The sequence below is a fragment of the Suricata suricatta genome, chromosome 3 (genome assembly GCF_006229205.1).
Source record: "Suricata suricatta isolate VVHF042 chromosome 3, meerkat_22Aug2017_6uvM2_HiC, whole genome shotgun sequence".
In the NCBI taxonomy this organism is placed as follows: Eukaryota; Metazoa; Chordata; class Mammalia; order Carnivora; family Herpestidae; genus Suricata; species Suricata suricatta.
The window spans coordinates 114428915-114447361 of NC_043702.1; the positions used below are offsets into that span (position 1 = coordinate 114428915).

Here is an 18447-nt window from a genome sequence, read left to right on the forward strand (position 1 = left end):
AAGTATTAAACCTGTTAACCATTAAAATTGATTAAACTATAAATTTATAAATCACAGAACAATATAATTATATATATTGTTTATATAGGGTGCCTGGGTAGCTCAGTCAGTTAAGTGACTCTTGGTTTAGGCTCAGCTCATGATCACGGTTTGTGAGTCTGAGCCGTCCTTTGGGCTCTGTGCTAATAGTGCAGAGCCTACTTGAGATTATCTCTCTTCCCTCTCTGCTCCTCCTTGCTCGCTCCCTCTCTGTCTCTCTCAAAAATAAATAAACTTTAAAAACTAATAATCCTATTTATATAAAAATTCTGAAGTCTGTGTCTTTGATCTGAAAAGAGACACACCAGATTCAAGTGTTTGCCTCTTGGTAGGAAGGGAATATACCTGAATAGAAGGAAAATATTAGATATTTTTGGGTTTGAATTTTACAGGAAGAATATCTTCAGGTATTACTGTAAAGTCCTCCAAATGAAGTATTTAGTTTATATGAAGCTTTATAAAATTTGGGGGTTTTTTCATCATAAAAATAATGAAGCTAATCATGAAAAAACTCATACACTAATGAAGTAAAACAGTATCCAGTCTTCCAACCTTCCCTTGAGGGTTTCTCCCAAGTATTGATTGAAGTTTCTTGCCATCTTTGCAAGACACATCCTGTATATATGCGTGCACACGTGCATACACACTGAGACACATTTTGTTCTAACACAGATGGGTTTATTATATATTGTTATGTCACTTTTTAATTTAACCATCAATTGTGGATATCTTCCTATGAGAGAACATATTAAATTTGCTTCATTCTTGGAAACAGTTGCATAGTATTTGATTATATGAATGTCCCCTGGTTATTTAACTGGAATAACTGAGTTATTCTCAACTTTTTGTTGTAACAGACTTTGCCATAGTGAACATGCCTGTAAAAATGCTAGTGTGTGTGGCACCAATCTGTGGGCTGATTCCTAGAAATGAATTTGTTGGGCTGAGTGATAGGATCCAGCTGGCCTGAGGCAGTCCTGGTTTACACCTCTGCTCCTAGTTTCTTCCCCCAATTCTCTCTCGCTCTCAAACATGTCCTGTCAGGAGGATAAATTGATTTAAAATTTTAATAGATACTGCCAAATTACCTTCCAAGAAGGTTCTGGTACATCCTCATCATGCTGATCATACAACTTTTTAGTCTTTTTCCAAAATTGAAAATTTTTTTCTTTAATCATGAATGATCATTAAGACTTTCAACCAAAGAATAGTTATTTTCTTTAATAGAGAGACTGGTATGGACATTTTCATTAAAAACCAACCTGCCAGTTAGTTAAAAAAAAATTTTTTTTTCTAACGTTTATTCATTTTTTGAAACAGAGACAGAATTGTCAGCGCAGAGCCCAATGAGGGACTTGAACTCATAAACCATAAGATCATGACCTGAGCCAAAGTCGGATGTTCAACTGACTGAGCCACCCAGGCATGCTCCCTCCTCCCCCATCGACCTGCCAGTTATTAAGCAAAGTAAAAAGAAAAACTGTTTGTGGAACATTGCATTGACCTTGCTTTTAAGGTGGGCTTGTGACGTGAACTCCAAAGACAGTGTGACACTGAGGTTGTATATTGTCCCCTGGGACAATGCAGTGATCACTTGGAGAAGTCCTGCCCTTCTTTTCTGTTTGAATAGAAGTGATCGTATTCGTGGTATCAATGAGCTAGCTTTCATCTTAGCGCTGACAGGCTCCACACGCGTGTGGCTTTGCGGTGACTGCCAGGTAGGTCCTGTGGAGTAGTCAGGGGCACTGGCTTCCTGGGTGACCCCGCCTGTAGAGGGCCAGTATTAACCAGAAGCATCTGGAGAAGACCACAGATGCTAGGATTTCCATGCCGAGTCCGTTTAACCTTCCGCTCTACTCACGTTTGCAGACGAAGTCGGAGGCGGCTCCTGCATTTTACTGGTCTTGCTGTGCATAGCAACGGTCTTCCTCAGCATCGGAGGGACGGCCTTGTACTGCACTTTTGGTGACATGGAGTCGCCCGTCTGTACGGACTTTGCGGACAACATGGACTTCTACTATACCAAGCTCTGGCAGGGAATGGCAGAACTTAAACACTGGATCTACCTCTCCTAGCAGCACTCCGGGGGCACGGGCGGGGAGAATCCAAGAGCGAACCTTTCTAAGCAGCTTTTATTTTAGGAGTTCTGTAACAGGTGTCCCCTTCCCCCGATGAGGAACCCCCACATCGGCAATGGCAGCTTTGAATGGCCATGCAGAGGACCTCTCAGACTCGTCCACCTTGTGAGCCGATGTCGGTCTGAGCATCATGGATGGAAGGAATGACCTTTGGAGAGCATGTCCCTCCTTCCTGCCACTTCCTAGCGTGCTGAACTACACGGAGCAGAATTAGAAGGGCCGTGTTGGAGCCCCGCCATTTTTAGCTGCCTTGTTCAAGCTAATGGTTATAACCAAGGACACTTTTGGTTTCCATTCATTGGTCCAAAGACATTGCTTCCAGCCATCACGCAATAAGTTTGTGTATAATCAAGAGGAGTTACCTTACGGCTTCATTGTCTCTTTTGAGTTAACCTTGGGTGCTGTGTAATCTAGCTTCATGCGTTAAAGCCACATTCCATTCTCCGTTTGTGAAATGATTGTGTGTGCGTGTGTGTGTGTGTGTTTCAGACAGTTATCACAAGCAAATACCCAGCACAGAATCACACAGATTATCTTTACTTTAACCTGACAGTAGGCGTAGATTCAAGGCTTCTCTGTGGAACAGATGAATCATAGAAACTTTGGCCCCAAAATTAGAAACCATGATGGATCTGTGACAGTTAATTTGATTAAGTGGCCAGAAATTAATCACAGTTCTGGAGGTAAAGAGTTAAAACTACAGAGCTCCCGCTGAGTCTCAGGCGCCCAGCTCTACCCTGGGTTCGCTGGTCCCTGATGTAGGACGATACTGGACTCCAGTCCCAGGAGGTGAGGCCTGCCACTATGTTCTGAAGATCTAAGAAGCAGAATACAAAGATAAAGAAGACATTAATTTCTGCTCTAGATGCTTCAATTCTGGTCATAGATAGAATAACACTTTGGCAAATGAAATTAAATCATGATCTATAATTCAGTATTAACAAACCCTGCATTCAGATCTTTGAATGTGCATTCATACCATGGGCTTGATTTAGACCCTGTTAAAGGGGCCAGTAAGCGAAAATTCAATCAATCCTATCTTAACTAAGTGTCTGATTTTTCAGTCTGTCAGTTAGGTAGCATTTCCTTTTGTAAGGTACAGAGGTCTAACATTTAGAAAGTCTTGCTTTGGCTTTTTATATCCTAGGCAGCATTTGAATAGAAACAAAACACATGAATTATAGTTTTTTAGCAAGTGATCATTATTTCTTGTGTTTTTTTTGTTAGGATCATTTGAAAGAAAAAGGGAGAAATTACTTCCTAGTTGTTACTGGCTGGTACAGTACCTCCCTTTGTATTTCTGCTTATTTATTTAGATGATATGAATTTTAAAGGGCTTTTTATATGAGTTGGAAGTGTGTTGAGCATGCATTCAGTTCTCCCAGTACTAGATATTTAATTGCTGTGTACGTAGTGTTTTGATTTTCTATACTTTCAGTTCAGTGTATTTTTAGGCCTGTTGATTTTTAAATTGATGTTTTATTTTCATTTAATAATCCCATTTGACTTGTCTCTCTCATGTCGCCATGAACTGTAATATTTTCAAGGATTATAGATCAAAGATATTTATTTAGAACTGTACATGATACTGAAATTTAGATTCGTTATACCTAAGGCTGATTTTATTAGAAGATTATTTTAATGTTCTATTATAAATTTTAAGAATTTGTATTCAGATTGTATGTAAAATCTGCAACATGTTGACGGTACTATCTTATGTCATTCTATAAGAGACATTCACAAAGTCTACTGTGAGGGGTACCCCCGTCATAGACCTCTTCTCTTTAACCCTCATGATTTCTACTTACAGGAATTCAGTGATGGTGATTTCTGCCAGTTTTATGTCAAGATAAGTCAGAATTTCCCTCCTGTTCACCTCTCTTAGGTCACTATCGAATACCTAAATAATCCGTAGTGTCATATTTGCTTAAAGGCCACCAGGGCCACTGCTTCTCACACGGAGGGTCTCACACAGATCTCACACGGAGGTGAAAGACGGAGACAATACCCAGTTCTAGAAAAACCACGTGTGTCCTCACCGCTTCTCGGCGGGGAAGTGAGCACAGGAGCATACTGAGATCTTGACTTAAAATAAGCATGGAATCTCAACTAGAAAAATTAGGGCAACTTTAAAAAATGTAACAGTCATTTATTGCATGAATTGGAGTAATTCCACCTGGTGACGAAAAATCTTGTTATCTCACGCGTAAAAAAAAATCATTCCAGTTTTACTAGAATGTGATTTTTTTTCTGTCATTGGAAAGTATTGACAACCATTGGTAACTAATCTTCCTTAAAGACTGTGTTTGAGGGTAACAGATCAAGCTTGTAATTTAGAATTACACCAACAGAGTGTCTCAGAGAGTTTATTTGAACCCTGGGGTGCTGAGAAAAACAGCTTTAATGTGACAATAAAATGCTTTGAGAAATTGGTCTATGCCCCCGATGGATGGCTGCCTTTTTGGGGAAGTCTCCGGGGTCCCTATGGAAAAGCTCTTCTGATTCTAAAACACCTCCCCTATCTGCCTGACACAGGAATTCTCTCTCTGCCTCAGCCCCTCTCCCTACTCATACTCTCTCTCCTAGAAAACAGAATTAAATTTGGGGCACCTGGGTGGCTCAGTAGGTTGAGTGTCCAACTTGGGATTGGGCCTTGACCTTGCAGTTCCTGAGTTCGAGCCCTATAGCCTGGAGCCTGCTTCAGATTCTGTTGCCCTTTCTCTCTGCCCCTCCCCCACTCACACGTGCTCTCTCGCTCTTCCTCTCAAAAATAAACATTAAAAATTTTTAATAAAAAATAAAACTTTTTTATAAAATGACATAATTGCTTATAAAGCAGGGGAGGAGCAGAGAGAGAGGGAGACACAGAATCCGAAGCAGGCTCCAGATTCAGCTGTCAGCACAGAGCCTGATGCGGGGCTTGAACCCACAAATTGCAAGATCATGACCTGAGCCAAAGTCGGATGCTCAACTGACTGAGCCAGCCAGGTGCCCCAAAAGACAGGTAAGTTTGACTTCATGAAAACTTCAAAATTTTGTACATCAAAGGAAATTATCAAGAAAAGGAAAAGTCAACCCATAGAATGGGTAAAAATACTTGCAAATCAAACATCTGCCAAAGGTCTAACATCCAGAATATATGCAGAACTTCCACCACTCAGCAAAAACAAGCCAATGAAAAAATGGGCATTATTTATTTTTCAGAGAGAGAAAACACATTTTTCTAAAGAGGATATACAAATGGCCAATAAATATGTGAAAAGATGCTTGGTATCATTAATCATTAGGAAAATGCAAATCGAAACTCCCAATAAGGTAAATGAAATAATACACACTACAACATGAGTGAAGCTTGACGGCTCCTTGTGTGAAATGGGCCAGACACGAGCAGATATTGTGTGATTCCATCTGTATGAAATACGGATGGTAGGCAAATTCAGAGACAGAAAGTAGAACAGTAGCTACCAAAGTCAAGGGAATTGGGAAACAGAGTTACTGCCTACTTGTTAGCGTTTGTTTGGGTTGCTGAAAACGTTTTGAAAATAGTGGTGGTGGTGACGGTTGTACAACATTGTGAATGCATTCAATGTCACTGAATTGTACACTTAAAGATGGTTAAAAAAAAAGCAAATATTAAGTTTCATGAGAAGGCTGACACTAGTTCTGGTGAGGATGTGGAAACACCAAATTCTCATACGCAACTAGTGGGAATATGAAATAGTAACAACCACTTTGGAAAACAACTTGGCAGTTTCTTAGAAAGTTAAGTACACATCTCCTGCATGACCCAGCAATTCCACACCTAGGGTCTTGCTTAAGAGAGATGACAATGTGTCCACACCAAAACATTTACATAAGTGTTCATGGCAGCTTTATCTATGATACCCCAGAAATGAAAACACCCTAGTTCCCACCGCTACATAGAATACTATCAATAAGAAACACAAACATGTGAGTTCACAAGTGATATGGATTCATCTCAAAGTCATTATTCTGAGTTGAAAGAAGCCAGCAACAGAGGAGTGCCTATAGTCTGTTTCCATTTATGTAAAATTTTAGAAAATGCAAACTAATCCACAGAGACAGAAACAGATCATTGAGTCCTTGAGGGGCAAAGGTTGGCAATTGTGTTACATATCTTGATTGTGGTCATGATCTCACAGGTATAAAAATCTTTCAAAATGCATTCGGTTCGGGGCGCCTGGGTGGCTCAGTCGGTTAAGCATCCAACTTCAGCTCAGGTCATGATCTCACAGTTCGTGGGTTCAAGCCCGCGTCGGGCTTAGTGCTGACAGCTCAGCAGTGCTTGCACTCTCTCTCTGAAAAATAAACATTAAAAAACTTTTTTTTAAATGCATTCGGTTATACAACTTCTTTTCTAAATTTTTTTTCCAATTGCTTTTTGAGATAGACAGAGCATGAGCAGGGGAGGGGCAGAAAGGAAGAGAGACACAGAATCTGAAGCAGGCTCCAGGTTCTGAGCTGTCAGCATAGAGCCTGACGTGGGACTCAAACTCACGAACCATGAGATCATGACCTGAGCTGAAGTTGGACACTTCATTGACTGAGCCACTCAGGCGCCCCTGGTTATACAACTTTATAGATACAGTTATGTGCATAGATTATATCTCAATACAGTTGTGGGGGTTTTAATTCGGTTTGTGGCTTCATGGCATCTCAAGGTGTTATGAGAGGCCAAGGAATCCGTACTGCCTCTCTGAATACCTTATTCCCTTCCACTGATGTTGTTTCATTAGGCTACGCAAAGAGGACAGCTTCCAAGAACCACTCCTCATTTGTACAAGACCCATGTGGTCACTTATAAAGTATTGCAATAAGGTCACTAGCTCAAAATGTCCAGACTTCACTCCCAATTCTATTCAGAGCTTTTAGATCCCTCTGGTTCCATCTGAAATATTGAGATGCTGAGTTAAAACTATGCTTTTTATTTTTTCCTATTCAATACAGCGGTCCAAGTTCCAAACCCAACCTAATTATATTCTGTAAGAACAACACGATCTTCCTTTCTCTGGCCAGAATGCATTGATCAAAAGTGAGGTTTTGTGATTTTAGTGCTTTTCTTAATTGCCTTGGATCAAGGGTCAGGAAGGCGATACATGCTCAGGGAGCAGCGGAGCCTCACATCATTCACTGGAATAACCACAGGCCTTGACTCTTCTTTTCTAAATACAAGACTGGGGTTGGACAGATCCATACAGACTAAACAAAGAAGAAACATAGCCTCACCTAAGCTTCTGGTGTGGATAGGATCCTGGTCCAAAAGTGACTGCACATGTAGGCAATCTGCTTTTTTTTTTCTCCCATTTCATTTTTTTGTGATTGGCAAAACTAAATTGTTGGGATGGGAATCATAGTTTGGTCAACACTGGAGAAGAGAGTCAGGATACAGGTTAGTCTGGTGGTACATAAGGGCCAAAGAAGGGAGGTGGCCCCAGAGTTGAAGTCTCCTTGATGAATGAGATGACATTAACTGGATGTGTTGGCCGGCTGTGGGGACTTCAGTTTCCTCATCTATATAATTTCTAAAACAGCATCAAAACACTCTGATTCTGTGGCTACCCAAACATTTTCTTTCCCATCATTGAGAAATGACTGTAGCTGTTGGGTTGCAATGGTTGGATTAGGTTGGATGAGGGTCCTTTGAAGCTGTTCATGGAAGTAAGAGTAGAATATACTGGTTCATCCATAGACTGGGAAGCTCTCACAGTGCCCAATGCCCCCTTCTGGTGGAGAGACGGCCACACGTGCTCTGGGGCAATATTCTTTGTTACAAGGTGACCTGGGACGGGGTCTATTCCCTAGAAATCAAGAGAAATCACAAGGGGTGCCTGGATGGCTCAGTTGGTCAAATGTCCAACTTCAGGTCATGATCTTGAGCCCCGTGTCGGGTTCTGTGCTGACAGTTCAGAGCCTGGAGCCTGCTTCAGATTCTGTGTCCTCCTCTCTCTTTGCCCCTCCCCCATTCATGCTGTGTGTGTGTGTGTGTGTGTGTGTGTGTGTGTGTGTCAAAAATAAATAAACATTTAAAAAACCAACCAGTCACACAACAGATCTTATACGTAAGCATTACCTGGCAGTGTAAAATCACAGTGTAAGCACTGACCAATTTGCTCTGTTGTGTCAGAAATAAAGCTGGGATCAAAGCAGCTTCAGTGACTCCTTTAAGGTCAAGATCAACAGAGCTAATGAAAGATTTTTCTACTTTTTTTTTGTTGTTGTTGTTGTTAGAGAGAGAGGATGCAAGTGAACGAGGGGCAGAGAGAGAGAGAATCCCAGGAGGGGCAGAGGGAGAAGGAGGGGGTGTGGGTAGAGAGAGAGAAAGAGGGAGAAGCAGGTTCACCCGACAGGGGGCTTGTGTTCACCAGGTGTTTGGGACTCAAACTCTCAAACCGTGAGATCATGACCTGAGCCGAAGTCAGATGCTTAATGAGTGAGCCACCAGGCGCCTGAAAGATTTTCTACTTCCAAACAAGAAGTTGAAAATATCTACAGGGTATTTCTCCCAGGATTGCCATGCATCCTCCTCCTTTGCTCCTTTGTTATCTACAACTTTGTACCCTGGATCACTGTGACTCTGTACCTTACATCCGGAGAAGAAAGCAAGTGTAGTCACTCTGTTTCTGCAAGGCCCAGGCACTAGGGCAGCCCATGTAGCACCATCCTATGCTTGTGTGAGGGATGCTGGGCGGGCCCCAGGAGGAGCACTTCCCTGGCAGACCCCATGCCCACACTTGGTGCCTATGGATGCCACATAAAATACAGCATGTCCACTTATGCACGAGACCTGCTGAAAAAGTATTTGTTGTTGACCTGAAATTGCAGTTTAATGGGACATCTTAACCTTTTCCTCGCCAGATCTGGCAGTCCTGGCAGTGCCACAGTGTGATACCAAAGCTGAGGACCAGAAGGAGAGGCACATCAGGGCAAGAGAAGCAGAGGAGGTTGGACCCAAGGAGCCCTGGGGAGCAGCTCTCAGCTGCCCTTTCTGGATTTCCTTAACCAACTGAGCCACCCAGGTGCCCCGTGCCCTTTCTGGATTTCCTAAGCACCTGCCACGTCTTAGCAGTAAACAGAAGACACACATCAGCACAGCTGTGTGATCAGTCCATCTGCAAAGGGGCAGCAAGTGGCCAGAACTCATTGGCGCTTGTGATACTCAAAATCCTGAGTCTGCAGAATTTTAACCGTTTTTAATATCTCACAAATGTGAGACTTTAAGCAGAGCCTAGGCTGTAACGCAAAAAAATAAATAAATAAATAAAATAAAAATTAATGGAGTCTTTCCACCCAAAGTGACAAGTCTTCCAAGTATGTTTTTGTGTGCCCTCTGTCTGTAAGTGTACATTGCACTCTGTGACCCACACTTGCGGAATTGTGTTTTACGCCTGCTTTCCGGAGGGCACCAGTGAGTAACACAAATATGAGATACGGCCTATGACATCCATTTTGGGTTAGCTCCTGGGTCAGCTTGTTTTTATTTTAGCCTTGTTCCCGATATAAGACTGCTGGCTGTCACCAGCAGCAACTGAATTATTCATTTCCTACCCTCGTGAAAAAAAAGACGCCATTTTAATTTGCTGCATTTCCACCCCTCACGTTTTGACGCCCTGCTTTGCACCAATGACTGTTAGCTCCTCCGCCTTTTTGTTTTCATCTGATGAGACCAGCGTCTCATGATGAGAGGTTCAGTCTTCTCTGTCTGACCTTCTCTCTAGGACAGCAAACCCCATTTTCTGCTAAAAATGATTATTCATAAATAAAAGTACATTAGTACTGGCTCTGGCCCAAATCCCTCTGGTTTCTTCCTTTCTATGCAGGATGATACATTGGCAAAGGGGCAGAAAGAGCAGGGTTGGGGAGCGGGCCAGGGCCTGCAGAGCCACAGCCTGCGTGCACAGATGCCAGGTTCTTGTGCGGAGCGAGCCTCCGTGTGTCCTGGGAAGTCCCTTCCCCAGCTCCGTGGCCACCGCAGACTTTCACAGGGACACAAGAAATGCCACATTCACCGACACGTCTGCAAAGCGTCCTGGATTTGTCAGAGGACAAGGCAAGTACGAATAGAGGGAAAAGCAGTAAAAGAGCATAGAATTGTAGAAATCATGCATATTGATGAGTGTGTAAAATGTCCCCCCACTTAGCTAGTTACTACTCAATCTAGCAAGGTATAAACGCTTAAAGGGTCAATTATTTAAGTAACAGTAGATACTAATCGAAAACACTGAAATGGTAAAAGTACAAAAATCACAAAATGCAGGCCTGAGAGAAGGCAAGGTCTGGGAGAGATGAGGGATACCTGTCAGCAAAAGCCTTCCTATGGACAGTGTTCATCCGGCCGCAGCCGGTGGGCCAGCACCTGTATCTCCCTGCCCCAGAGGCCAGACACAGTTCTCCTGGGGAACCTTTCACAGCAACCTTTCTGTGACCTCACGTGCTGCTAGTGTCTTAGCTACATCAGTACAAGGCAGTCGGCCACCGTCTTAGTTCTAGGGTGGCTAATGGCGTACAAACCCTTCCTCCTCCTTTGCTCCCGAACTATTCTAGGTCCCATCTGTAACGGTATTGCTTTCTCCCTACATTATTTTCAGTAGAATTTTTTTCTTTTTTAGTTCTCCCATGAAATACTACAGTAAAAAATGAAAAGAAAATTTTTCTTTTTCCAGAAAGGACAGATCAGAAGATTTCGAAGATCTTAACAAGAGAGAAAAACCAGTTTTCAATTCCTGGATGCTTAACCCAGGTGCCCCTTGATGTGCCATTTTAATGCGTGCTATCTTTCCTGCGGTCACTGGGTCACCTCCGGTGGCTGTGGCTACTTACTGGAGGCGAGCTGGGCCCTTGTCCTTGAACAGGTGCGGGTGTCTTAGAGTCAGCTGTCCATACATTAAAGAACCCTGGGAGGGCTGACACCGCGGCAGGTGCCCTCTGGAGTGGGGAGGGACTGGCACCCACACAGCTTCCAAGGTGGACCCTGCACTGGAGGGATGTGAGCCAGGGACAAGGGGCTTGGGATAGGCTGGGCACAGGCCCCAAGAATTCTCAGCCAGAGGCGCAGACGAACCTGGTTGCACAGGGAGAGCTCTCTGCCAATCAGAGCCAGACGCCCCTCTCATCTTCACCAATCAGGGCTTGCACCACCTCCCTCTGGCCAATCAGAGCCAAGCTTCCCACTCCTCTCCACCAATCAAGGCTGCGAACCAAGAAAGACCGCCTCTGCCTTCAAAGCCCACGTGGATTCACTTCATCCTGCGTCTTAGCCGGGAATTTCCGCGCGTAGAGCTGGACCTTCTGGTCTTTATTGCGTTTCCCGTTGTTCAGAGGAGAGAGGAAGAGAAGACCAAAGGGAAGGGAGGACGGGGCAATCTTTAGGGTTTAAATTCAAAAGAGTTGTTCTCTTTTGTTAAAGAACTCTAGGCGTGTCCGGAAACAAAGTGCAGGTAGAAGAGGCAGGTGGAAAACTCCTCTCCTTCCTGCAAGTGTGTCGCTTCGAGCACGGGCTCCCGAAAGCCCCGGGTTGTCCCGTTTGGCCTCCTCGGGACGCTGCACTCCTGTCCATATGTTCAGCTATCACATTCCCCTTGTTTTCTCGTTCCAGCAACTTTGGGCTGGTGCTGTTTGGGACTGTGTGGTTTGGCTGCAGTCCTATGTCTGCAGGAACTCTTGTCTTTTAGATTCCCCTTTGCTGTCATAAAGCTAGATGAATGGAGAGCCGTCCAGACAGCTGACCACTTCACTGGTCAGGGAGGGGCTCAAGCATTACAAGAATAAACTGAGAACATGCTGCTGAAACTCAGTTATTCATGGGACTCCTGACATTGCAGGTAAAGAAAGCGGTTTCTTATCCCACTCAGTGAGTGTAATTTATTTCCCCTTGAAACAGAAAGACCTAAGTAAAAAAAAAATCATGTGCCATCCCCCATTTGAAGGCCCCCAAGTCATCGCCAGTTAGTATTTTTGTGCAAATGAAATTTCATTTTGAGGGGGCTCGATGAGGACAAGGGGTCTACCCCATACAAGTTATAAACATAAAGAGAAATTTAATTTTTATTATAAGAAAATGTCCTACAGCTGCTCTGGCTTCCGGGACTTCTGTCTAGGAAGAGATCTGCATATGTGGAAAAGAATTAGGGGTCTAATGGATGGTCATCAAAAACCAATAGTGATGCTGTTAGTCTGTGTGCTAATGGTATGGTGCAGGCTGCATGAGTAAATATTTACTGGATAAAAGCAGGGTTGTAGGGTGGACACAGAGATGTGCTACCAGAATCCCGTTCAAGGAAAGATCTGTTGCATTTGGTGGGGTGCTGGCCGCAGTGACTCGGTGACCCAGCTCCAGCTTCAGCTGGGCAGTGATGACCCCTAGAGATAGTCCCTCAAGGTAGCTCTGAGTCCATTTCATAAATCAGCCCTGTGGCAAGCTCACGCCTTCCCCCAATAAAAGATTCCAAATATTAGGTGGGCCTTGACTGAGTGCTTGCTCTTCCACATTCTGGTTAGAGGCTTCGGGAATTGCCTCAGCCTCTGGGCGCTGCCTCTCTGAGACCCCAGCCCTACTCAACATGGCCCACATCCGGGGAAGGATCAAAGCCAGGGAGTGAATAGCTGGCCATCTCAGCCCAAATCAAAGCCTCCAGCTTCAGAGATCCCTGCAGGCTGACCAAGGCCCTCCTGGAGTCTTGCTGGAGACCCACTTCTCCTGCTCACTCCTGCTTTGGTCCCCTCCCTCCTCGAGTTGGTCGTAAGGACACTCCTTTATAACCATCGTGCACACTATCTAGTACTTCCGAGCCTGCCTCCCAGGGAACGTCCCTGCAAAGATGTTGTGCCAGTTTTCTGTTCCACACTCGTTCTATTCCCGTTTGCAGAGCCGCCTTCAGAATCTGGACAAAGATTTTGTTACATCTCCAGAGCTTTCTTTAAAAATTTAATGTTGATTTAATTTTGAGAGAGAGAGAGAGACAAAACAGGAGTGGGGGAGGGGCAGAGAGAGGGAGACAAGAATCCGAAGCAGGCTCCAGTCTCTGAGCTGTCAGCACAGAGTCCGATATGGGGCTCGAACCCACAAACCTCGAGATCATGACCTGAGCTGAAGTTAGATGCTTAATCGACTGAGCCACCCAGGTGCCCCCATCTCCAGAGCTTTCTACCAGTCAGTGCTGCCTGAAATGAAAGAGGCATCCCATGAAGATGAGATCTCCAAAGAGGAGATAGATAGATGTTCAGAGAAAAATGCTACTGGGAAGATGAGAGATAAGTAAGGAAGAATACTAAGGGTCCGGGGCACCTGCATGGCTCGGTCAGTTGAGCGTCTGACTCTTCATTTTGGCTCAGGTCATGATCTCATGGTCTAACTACATAAGACAGGGTTGGCCAAGGTTATGTTTAAAGGAGTAATCCATACAGTCATAGAATTGTAACTGCTAAATAAGTAGTTTGTTGGTAGCCTTTTAAAAATAATGCTTCCCCCCTCAAAAAAATAATAATGCTCCCTTCCTAAGTCTGGTAGCTACGAATATCATCATATCCGCCCTACTTAACCCAGGTAGTTTGAATATTGGCTGGAGAAGTCAAGGTGCACACACACAGGTTTACACCAACATATATTCACACATCAACATGGACTCCATACCTAAGGCATGAGGGGACTTTCTGGAGATAATAGAATAGCTGGATTTTTCTAGGGATAGTAACTGAGTACAAGGGAGACAAACAGCTACTGCAATGGCTTTCCCTCTTGTATTCACTCAATATTCATTTATTCATCCATTCAGACAATATTGATTGGCTTCCAACTACGTGGAAAGATGTGCTAATGGATTTGGGAAAAACAACCTTGTAAAAACCCACATCTCATAAGCTTTCAGTAAACGATGATGCCACAAAGCCTAGGCTCTGTCATCATGAGGACTGGGCTCAAGACCCACCTCCATCCTGTGTCAGCTATGTGACCTTGGGCAAGTCACTCACCCTCTCTAAGGCTCAGTTTCCTCACTTGTACAATGGGGACAATAATAAGACTGTATCTGTTGGCACCCCCAAGCGGTGGCTCAAGAAAGCTTTTGCCCATCCTCCATGACTGCCACCAGCATCCTCCAAAACCACCTTGAAGATGTATGAGATCTAAGTAAAATCAGCGCCTCAACTGCCACTTCCATCTCCCTCTTCCAATTAGATGGCAGCCTTGAAGACTCTCCTATATTGAAATCTTTGAGCTACCAATTTGCCTTCTACACTGACAACTAAATGAAGTAATGCATACAACATGCTATCTTGTGTCATTGGGCGATAAATGCCAGGTGCCCCATCCCCGTATTTCTACGTTTCCATTACTTGTCACATTTATTTTAAGTCGGAGAGATAATAGGCCATCATGTCAATATACCTTCACTTACATAACCATTTTCTATTCACTGGTGAGTTGGGCTTTCTACGTATTATAATTATTAATCATTAATTTGTTACATATTATTTTTAAACCGTTCTTTCTAATTTTTTTCTTAAATGTTTTATTTATTTTTGAGAGAGAAAGAGAGGGAGCGAGCAGGGGAGGATCACAGAGAGAGGAAGACACAGAATCTGAAGACAGGCTCCAGGCTCTGAGCTAGCTGTCAGCACAGAGCCTGATGCAGGGCTTGAACCCACGAACCATGTGATCATGACCTGAGCCGAAGCCAGATGCTCAACCAACTGAGTCACCCAAGTGCCCCTATATATTATTAATCATTATAACATTATAACAGTTATTATAACTAGGATGATTTAAATACATAATATGTTATAAAATTGTTAATTATTATAATAATACCACTGTAAACATCATACAGATCAATCTTTATTTTGAATCATTTCCTTAGTGGGACACCTGGGTGGCTCAGTCGGTTGAGTATCTGACTTCGGCTCGGGTCATGATCTCGCGGTTCCTGAGTTCAAATCCCACATTGGGCTCTCTGACAGCTTGGAGCCTGGTGCTTTCTTTGGATTCTGTGTCTCCCTCTCTCTGCTCATGCTCACTCTCTCTCAAAAATAAATAAACATTAAAGGAATGGAATCATTTCCTTAGGAATATATTATATTAAGATGTGTTCGATTACTGAATAAAGGGATGAAATTCTTTTAAGGCTTTTTGATATATTCTTCCAGGGACCGGAGCCTCTTCAATGAACGGAAGGTGCTCTAGTGATGTTTGCATGTGTCTGTATCAGTACCTGACAGCACTATGTTTCATTATCGCTTTTATTTTTGTCAGTAGATGTAAAATAGTGCAGTGAAATAATTTTAAATTTCACTTCAAAAAATTAATTACTGGGGAGGACGCAAACTTTCCCACATAGTGATTTTAAGTATCTCCACATGGTCTTCACGTGGTCAAACTCCACACACCTGAGTCAGTCAGACCCCACTGGGAGATTCCTTTTATCCTGAAGCCAAGGTCTCTCCCTTGAACTAAAATAGAAAGATGTGAAGATATGACTTCAGAACCGCTAGTGAGCACATCTTTGCCCAGGAAGAGCCTAGAATGAGGTCTGCCCACAGATGGACAGCAGGTTAACAGGTGGCAAAACAGAGAGATGCCCCTAATGCCATCTTTGGGACCGTGAATGACTTTTAAGACCACTTTTAGCCCTCCCCCCATACAAGCTAACAAACCTCTCCTCTTCCCCCCTCCCACCTCCATTTTCCTTAGGGAGCCTGGGTTGACTTAGGGTTACGCCTCTGGCAATTGAAAAGAGCTAACGCAACGTCTTACAGACGTCACCAGAGCCTCTTGCTGCATTTTTAGAGTCTGTGTAACCAGAAAAGAGAAACAGAAACAACATTTCAAGTTAGGCAGAGGGGAAACTTCTAGGCCTGTTTATCCAGGTTCAAGATAGTTTCTATTTAAAAAAAAAAAAACAGCTCACATCAGAGGAACTTCAGACTCTCTTTGCAAAGCTGTGGGTTGCTAGGATTTGACACCTCTGCCGGTTTCCATGACTACCCTCAGCAGCTCTGATAATACCTATGTAAAACTTGGAGGACTCGATGCTTTACCTTTATTTTGTGGTCAGATCATCACCAATTTTATTTTATTATTACTATTTTTTTATTTAAAAAATGTCTTGGGGGTGCCAGGGTGGCTCAGTTGGTTGAGCATCTGACTTTGGCTCAGGTCATGATCTCACAGTTTGTGAGTTCGAGCCCCACATCGGGCTCTGTGCTGACGGTTCAGAGCCTGGAGCCTGCTTTGGATTCTGTGTCTGCTTCTCTCTCTCTCTGTCCCTCTCCTGCTCACTCTCTGTCTCTCTCTCCTTCAAAAATAAATAGTAAAAGTCTTTTTTAAATTTTAAATAAATGTTTATTTACTTTTGAGAGATAGAGAGCATGACTGAGGGAGAAACAGAGAGAGGGAAGCACAGACTCCAAAGCAGGCTCCAGGATCTGAGCTGTCAGCACAGAGCCCAATGTGGAGCTCAAACCCATGAACTGTGAGATCATGACCTGAGCTGAAGTCAGATGCTTAACCGACTGAGACATCCAGGTGCCCCTATTTTATAATTATTTTTTAAATGTTTATTTATTTTTGAGGGAGAGCACACAAGTGAGGGAGGGGTAAGGAGAGGGAGACAGAGGAGCTGATGCAGGTTCTGCACTGAGAGAACAGAGCCCAATGCAGGGTTTGAATTCATGAACTGTGGGAACATGACCTGAGCCATAATCGGATGCTTAAACAAGTGAGCCGCCCAGGGGCCCCAGATTACCCTCAATTTTAAAACACTCAGTCCACTTAACTCCTGTTTCTCTTAGCCTCTGTTGTCCCCAGTAATGTGGACGGATTAACAAGAGGCCAAGGAAGGGCCGCCTCCCACCTCCCTGAGTTTGCCTTCTCCCTCCCAGATGCACGTCTTCTGACTCTGGCGAGAAGACCTGGTGACCTTGTTCCAGTTAGACAAGCAGGATAACGATTCTTCAGCACAGATGCTCAAAATAGCTCTGTGCGTTTGTTTCCTAAACATGGTCCATGGCAGGCTCACGTGATTTTGTTTTCCCAAACAAGATTCCAAAGGCCAGCACCTGAGTCATAAGCTGTGGGTTTGGGGACAGAGGACATGGAGGCATCTGTCTCAGGAACCCCAAGGTCTGCTCCCAAATTCTCGGGTGGCCCTCCTGCCTTCCCCTCTACTTCCTGTGTGCTCCCTTGGGAAGCGGTCCTCCTGGAAAGTCGTACCTAAAGATGACATCATTGCAGAAGGCATCGCATGCTTGGATGGAAAGCTGCAATGTCCCCTTCTCACATCTTGTCCCTCCTTCCAGCCTCAGCTGGAAAATCCCCAACTCTCTGCACATTAACACTTGCGATGGGAGAGTATCGCCTGAAGGGAGAAAGGTTTTACAGGCACCCTGTTTACCACTGGAGCTGTTTCAGCCTTGACTCCATCGATACACTTCTTGCCTGAAGGGAGAGAGCCAACTTTTACTGAGCAGCTGTTACGTGCCAGATGCCAGGAGGTGCTTGTCAGTGTCCCCAGGAGACAACACCGCAAAGCAGCCCCGGGCAAGCACTCGGCCACCAGCACGACCCAGACATAAACCTTAGTCCTTCCACTAACTGGCCAGCTGCGTAGACTCAGCTGTTTCTCACCCTTCCTCTGCCTCAGGCCCCTGATCTGTGAATGGGAATAATAACAAATCACCCCATAGGGTTGTTACCAGGATTAACTAAGTGAATTCATATAATGAGCATTGTCTGGGCCTCAGTAGATATTTTTAAAAATTTTAATGTTTATTTATTTTTGAGAGAGAAGGAGGCAGAATGTAAGCAGAGGAGGGGCGGGGTGGGGGGTGGGGGGGGAGGACACAGAATCCAAAGCAGGCTCCAGGCTCCGAGCTGTCAGCACAGAGCCCAACGCAGGACTTGACCCCATGAACCATGAGATCATGAGCTTAGCCAAAGTTGGCTCCTTAACCAACTGAGCCACCCAGGTGCCCCCTCAATAGACATTTAACAAAGGTTACTTAGTAGCACTAGCAGTAGCCACAGAATTCCTCAGTGATCCTGGGAGCATCTTGTGTGAAAGAACTTTCTTACAGAGAAGGTTTAAGTCCTTAAAAGGAGAAGTTCCAGAATTTATAAGCCTGAACATAGCAGCTCTTCAAACACGGGCAAATCCGGGTATGCTGGCACTGCTACTTGGCACAGAGACTCGCTGATTCTGTGCTTACTGTGTGTGTGGTGCTAGGCAACATTATCCACAGCCTTGTGAAGTTTACAATG

The 18447-nt window shown here is 44.1% G+C and overlaps 1 protein-coding gene and 1 long non-coding RNA gene across 4 annotated transcripts in view; one reads left to right on the forward strand and one right to left on the reverse strand.

Annotated features, from left to right (window-relative positions):
- Positions 1–4610, forward strand: part of CNST (consortin, connexin sorting protein) — a 119861-nt gene extending 115251 nt beyond the window's left edge. For all 3 annotated transcript variants that reach the window (XM_029934866.1, XM_029934865.1, XM_029934867.1), the window contains one exon: positions 1909–4610. In XM_029934866.1, coding sequence (XP_029790726.1) covers positions 1909–2114 — 206 coding nt within the window. In that variant the 3' untranslated portion in view covers positions 2115–4610. The remainder of the gene's footprint in view (positions 1–1908) is intronic.
- LOC115287996 lies at positions 2694–11220 on the reverse strand. Its single transcript, XR_003906774.1, has 2 exons — positions 11016–11220; positions 2694–2994 (listed from the first exon to the last, which is right to left on the reverse strand). It is a non-coding gene; the product is annotated as an uncharacterized LOC115287996 (long non-coding RNA).
- Positions 11221–18447: the final 7227 nt, after the last annotated feature.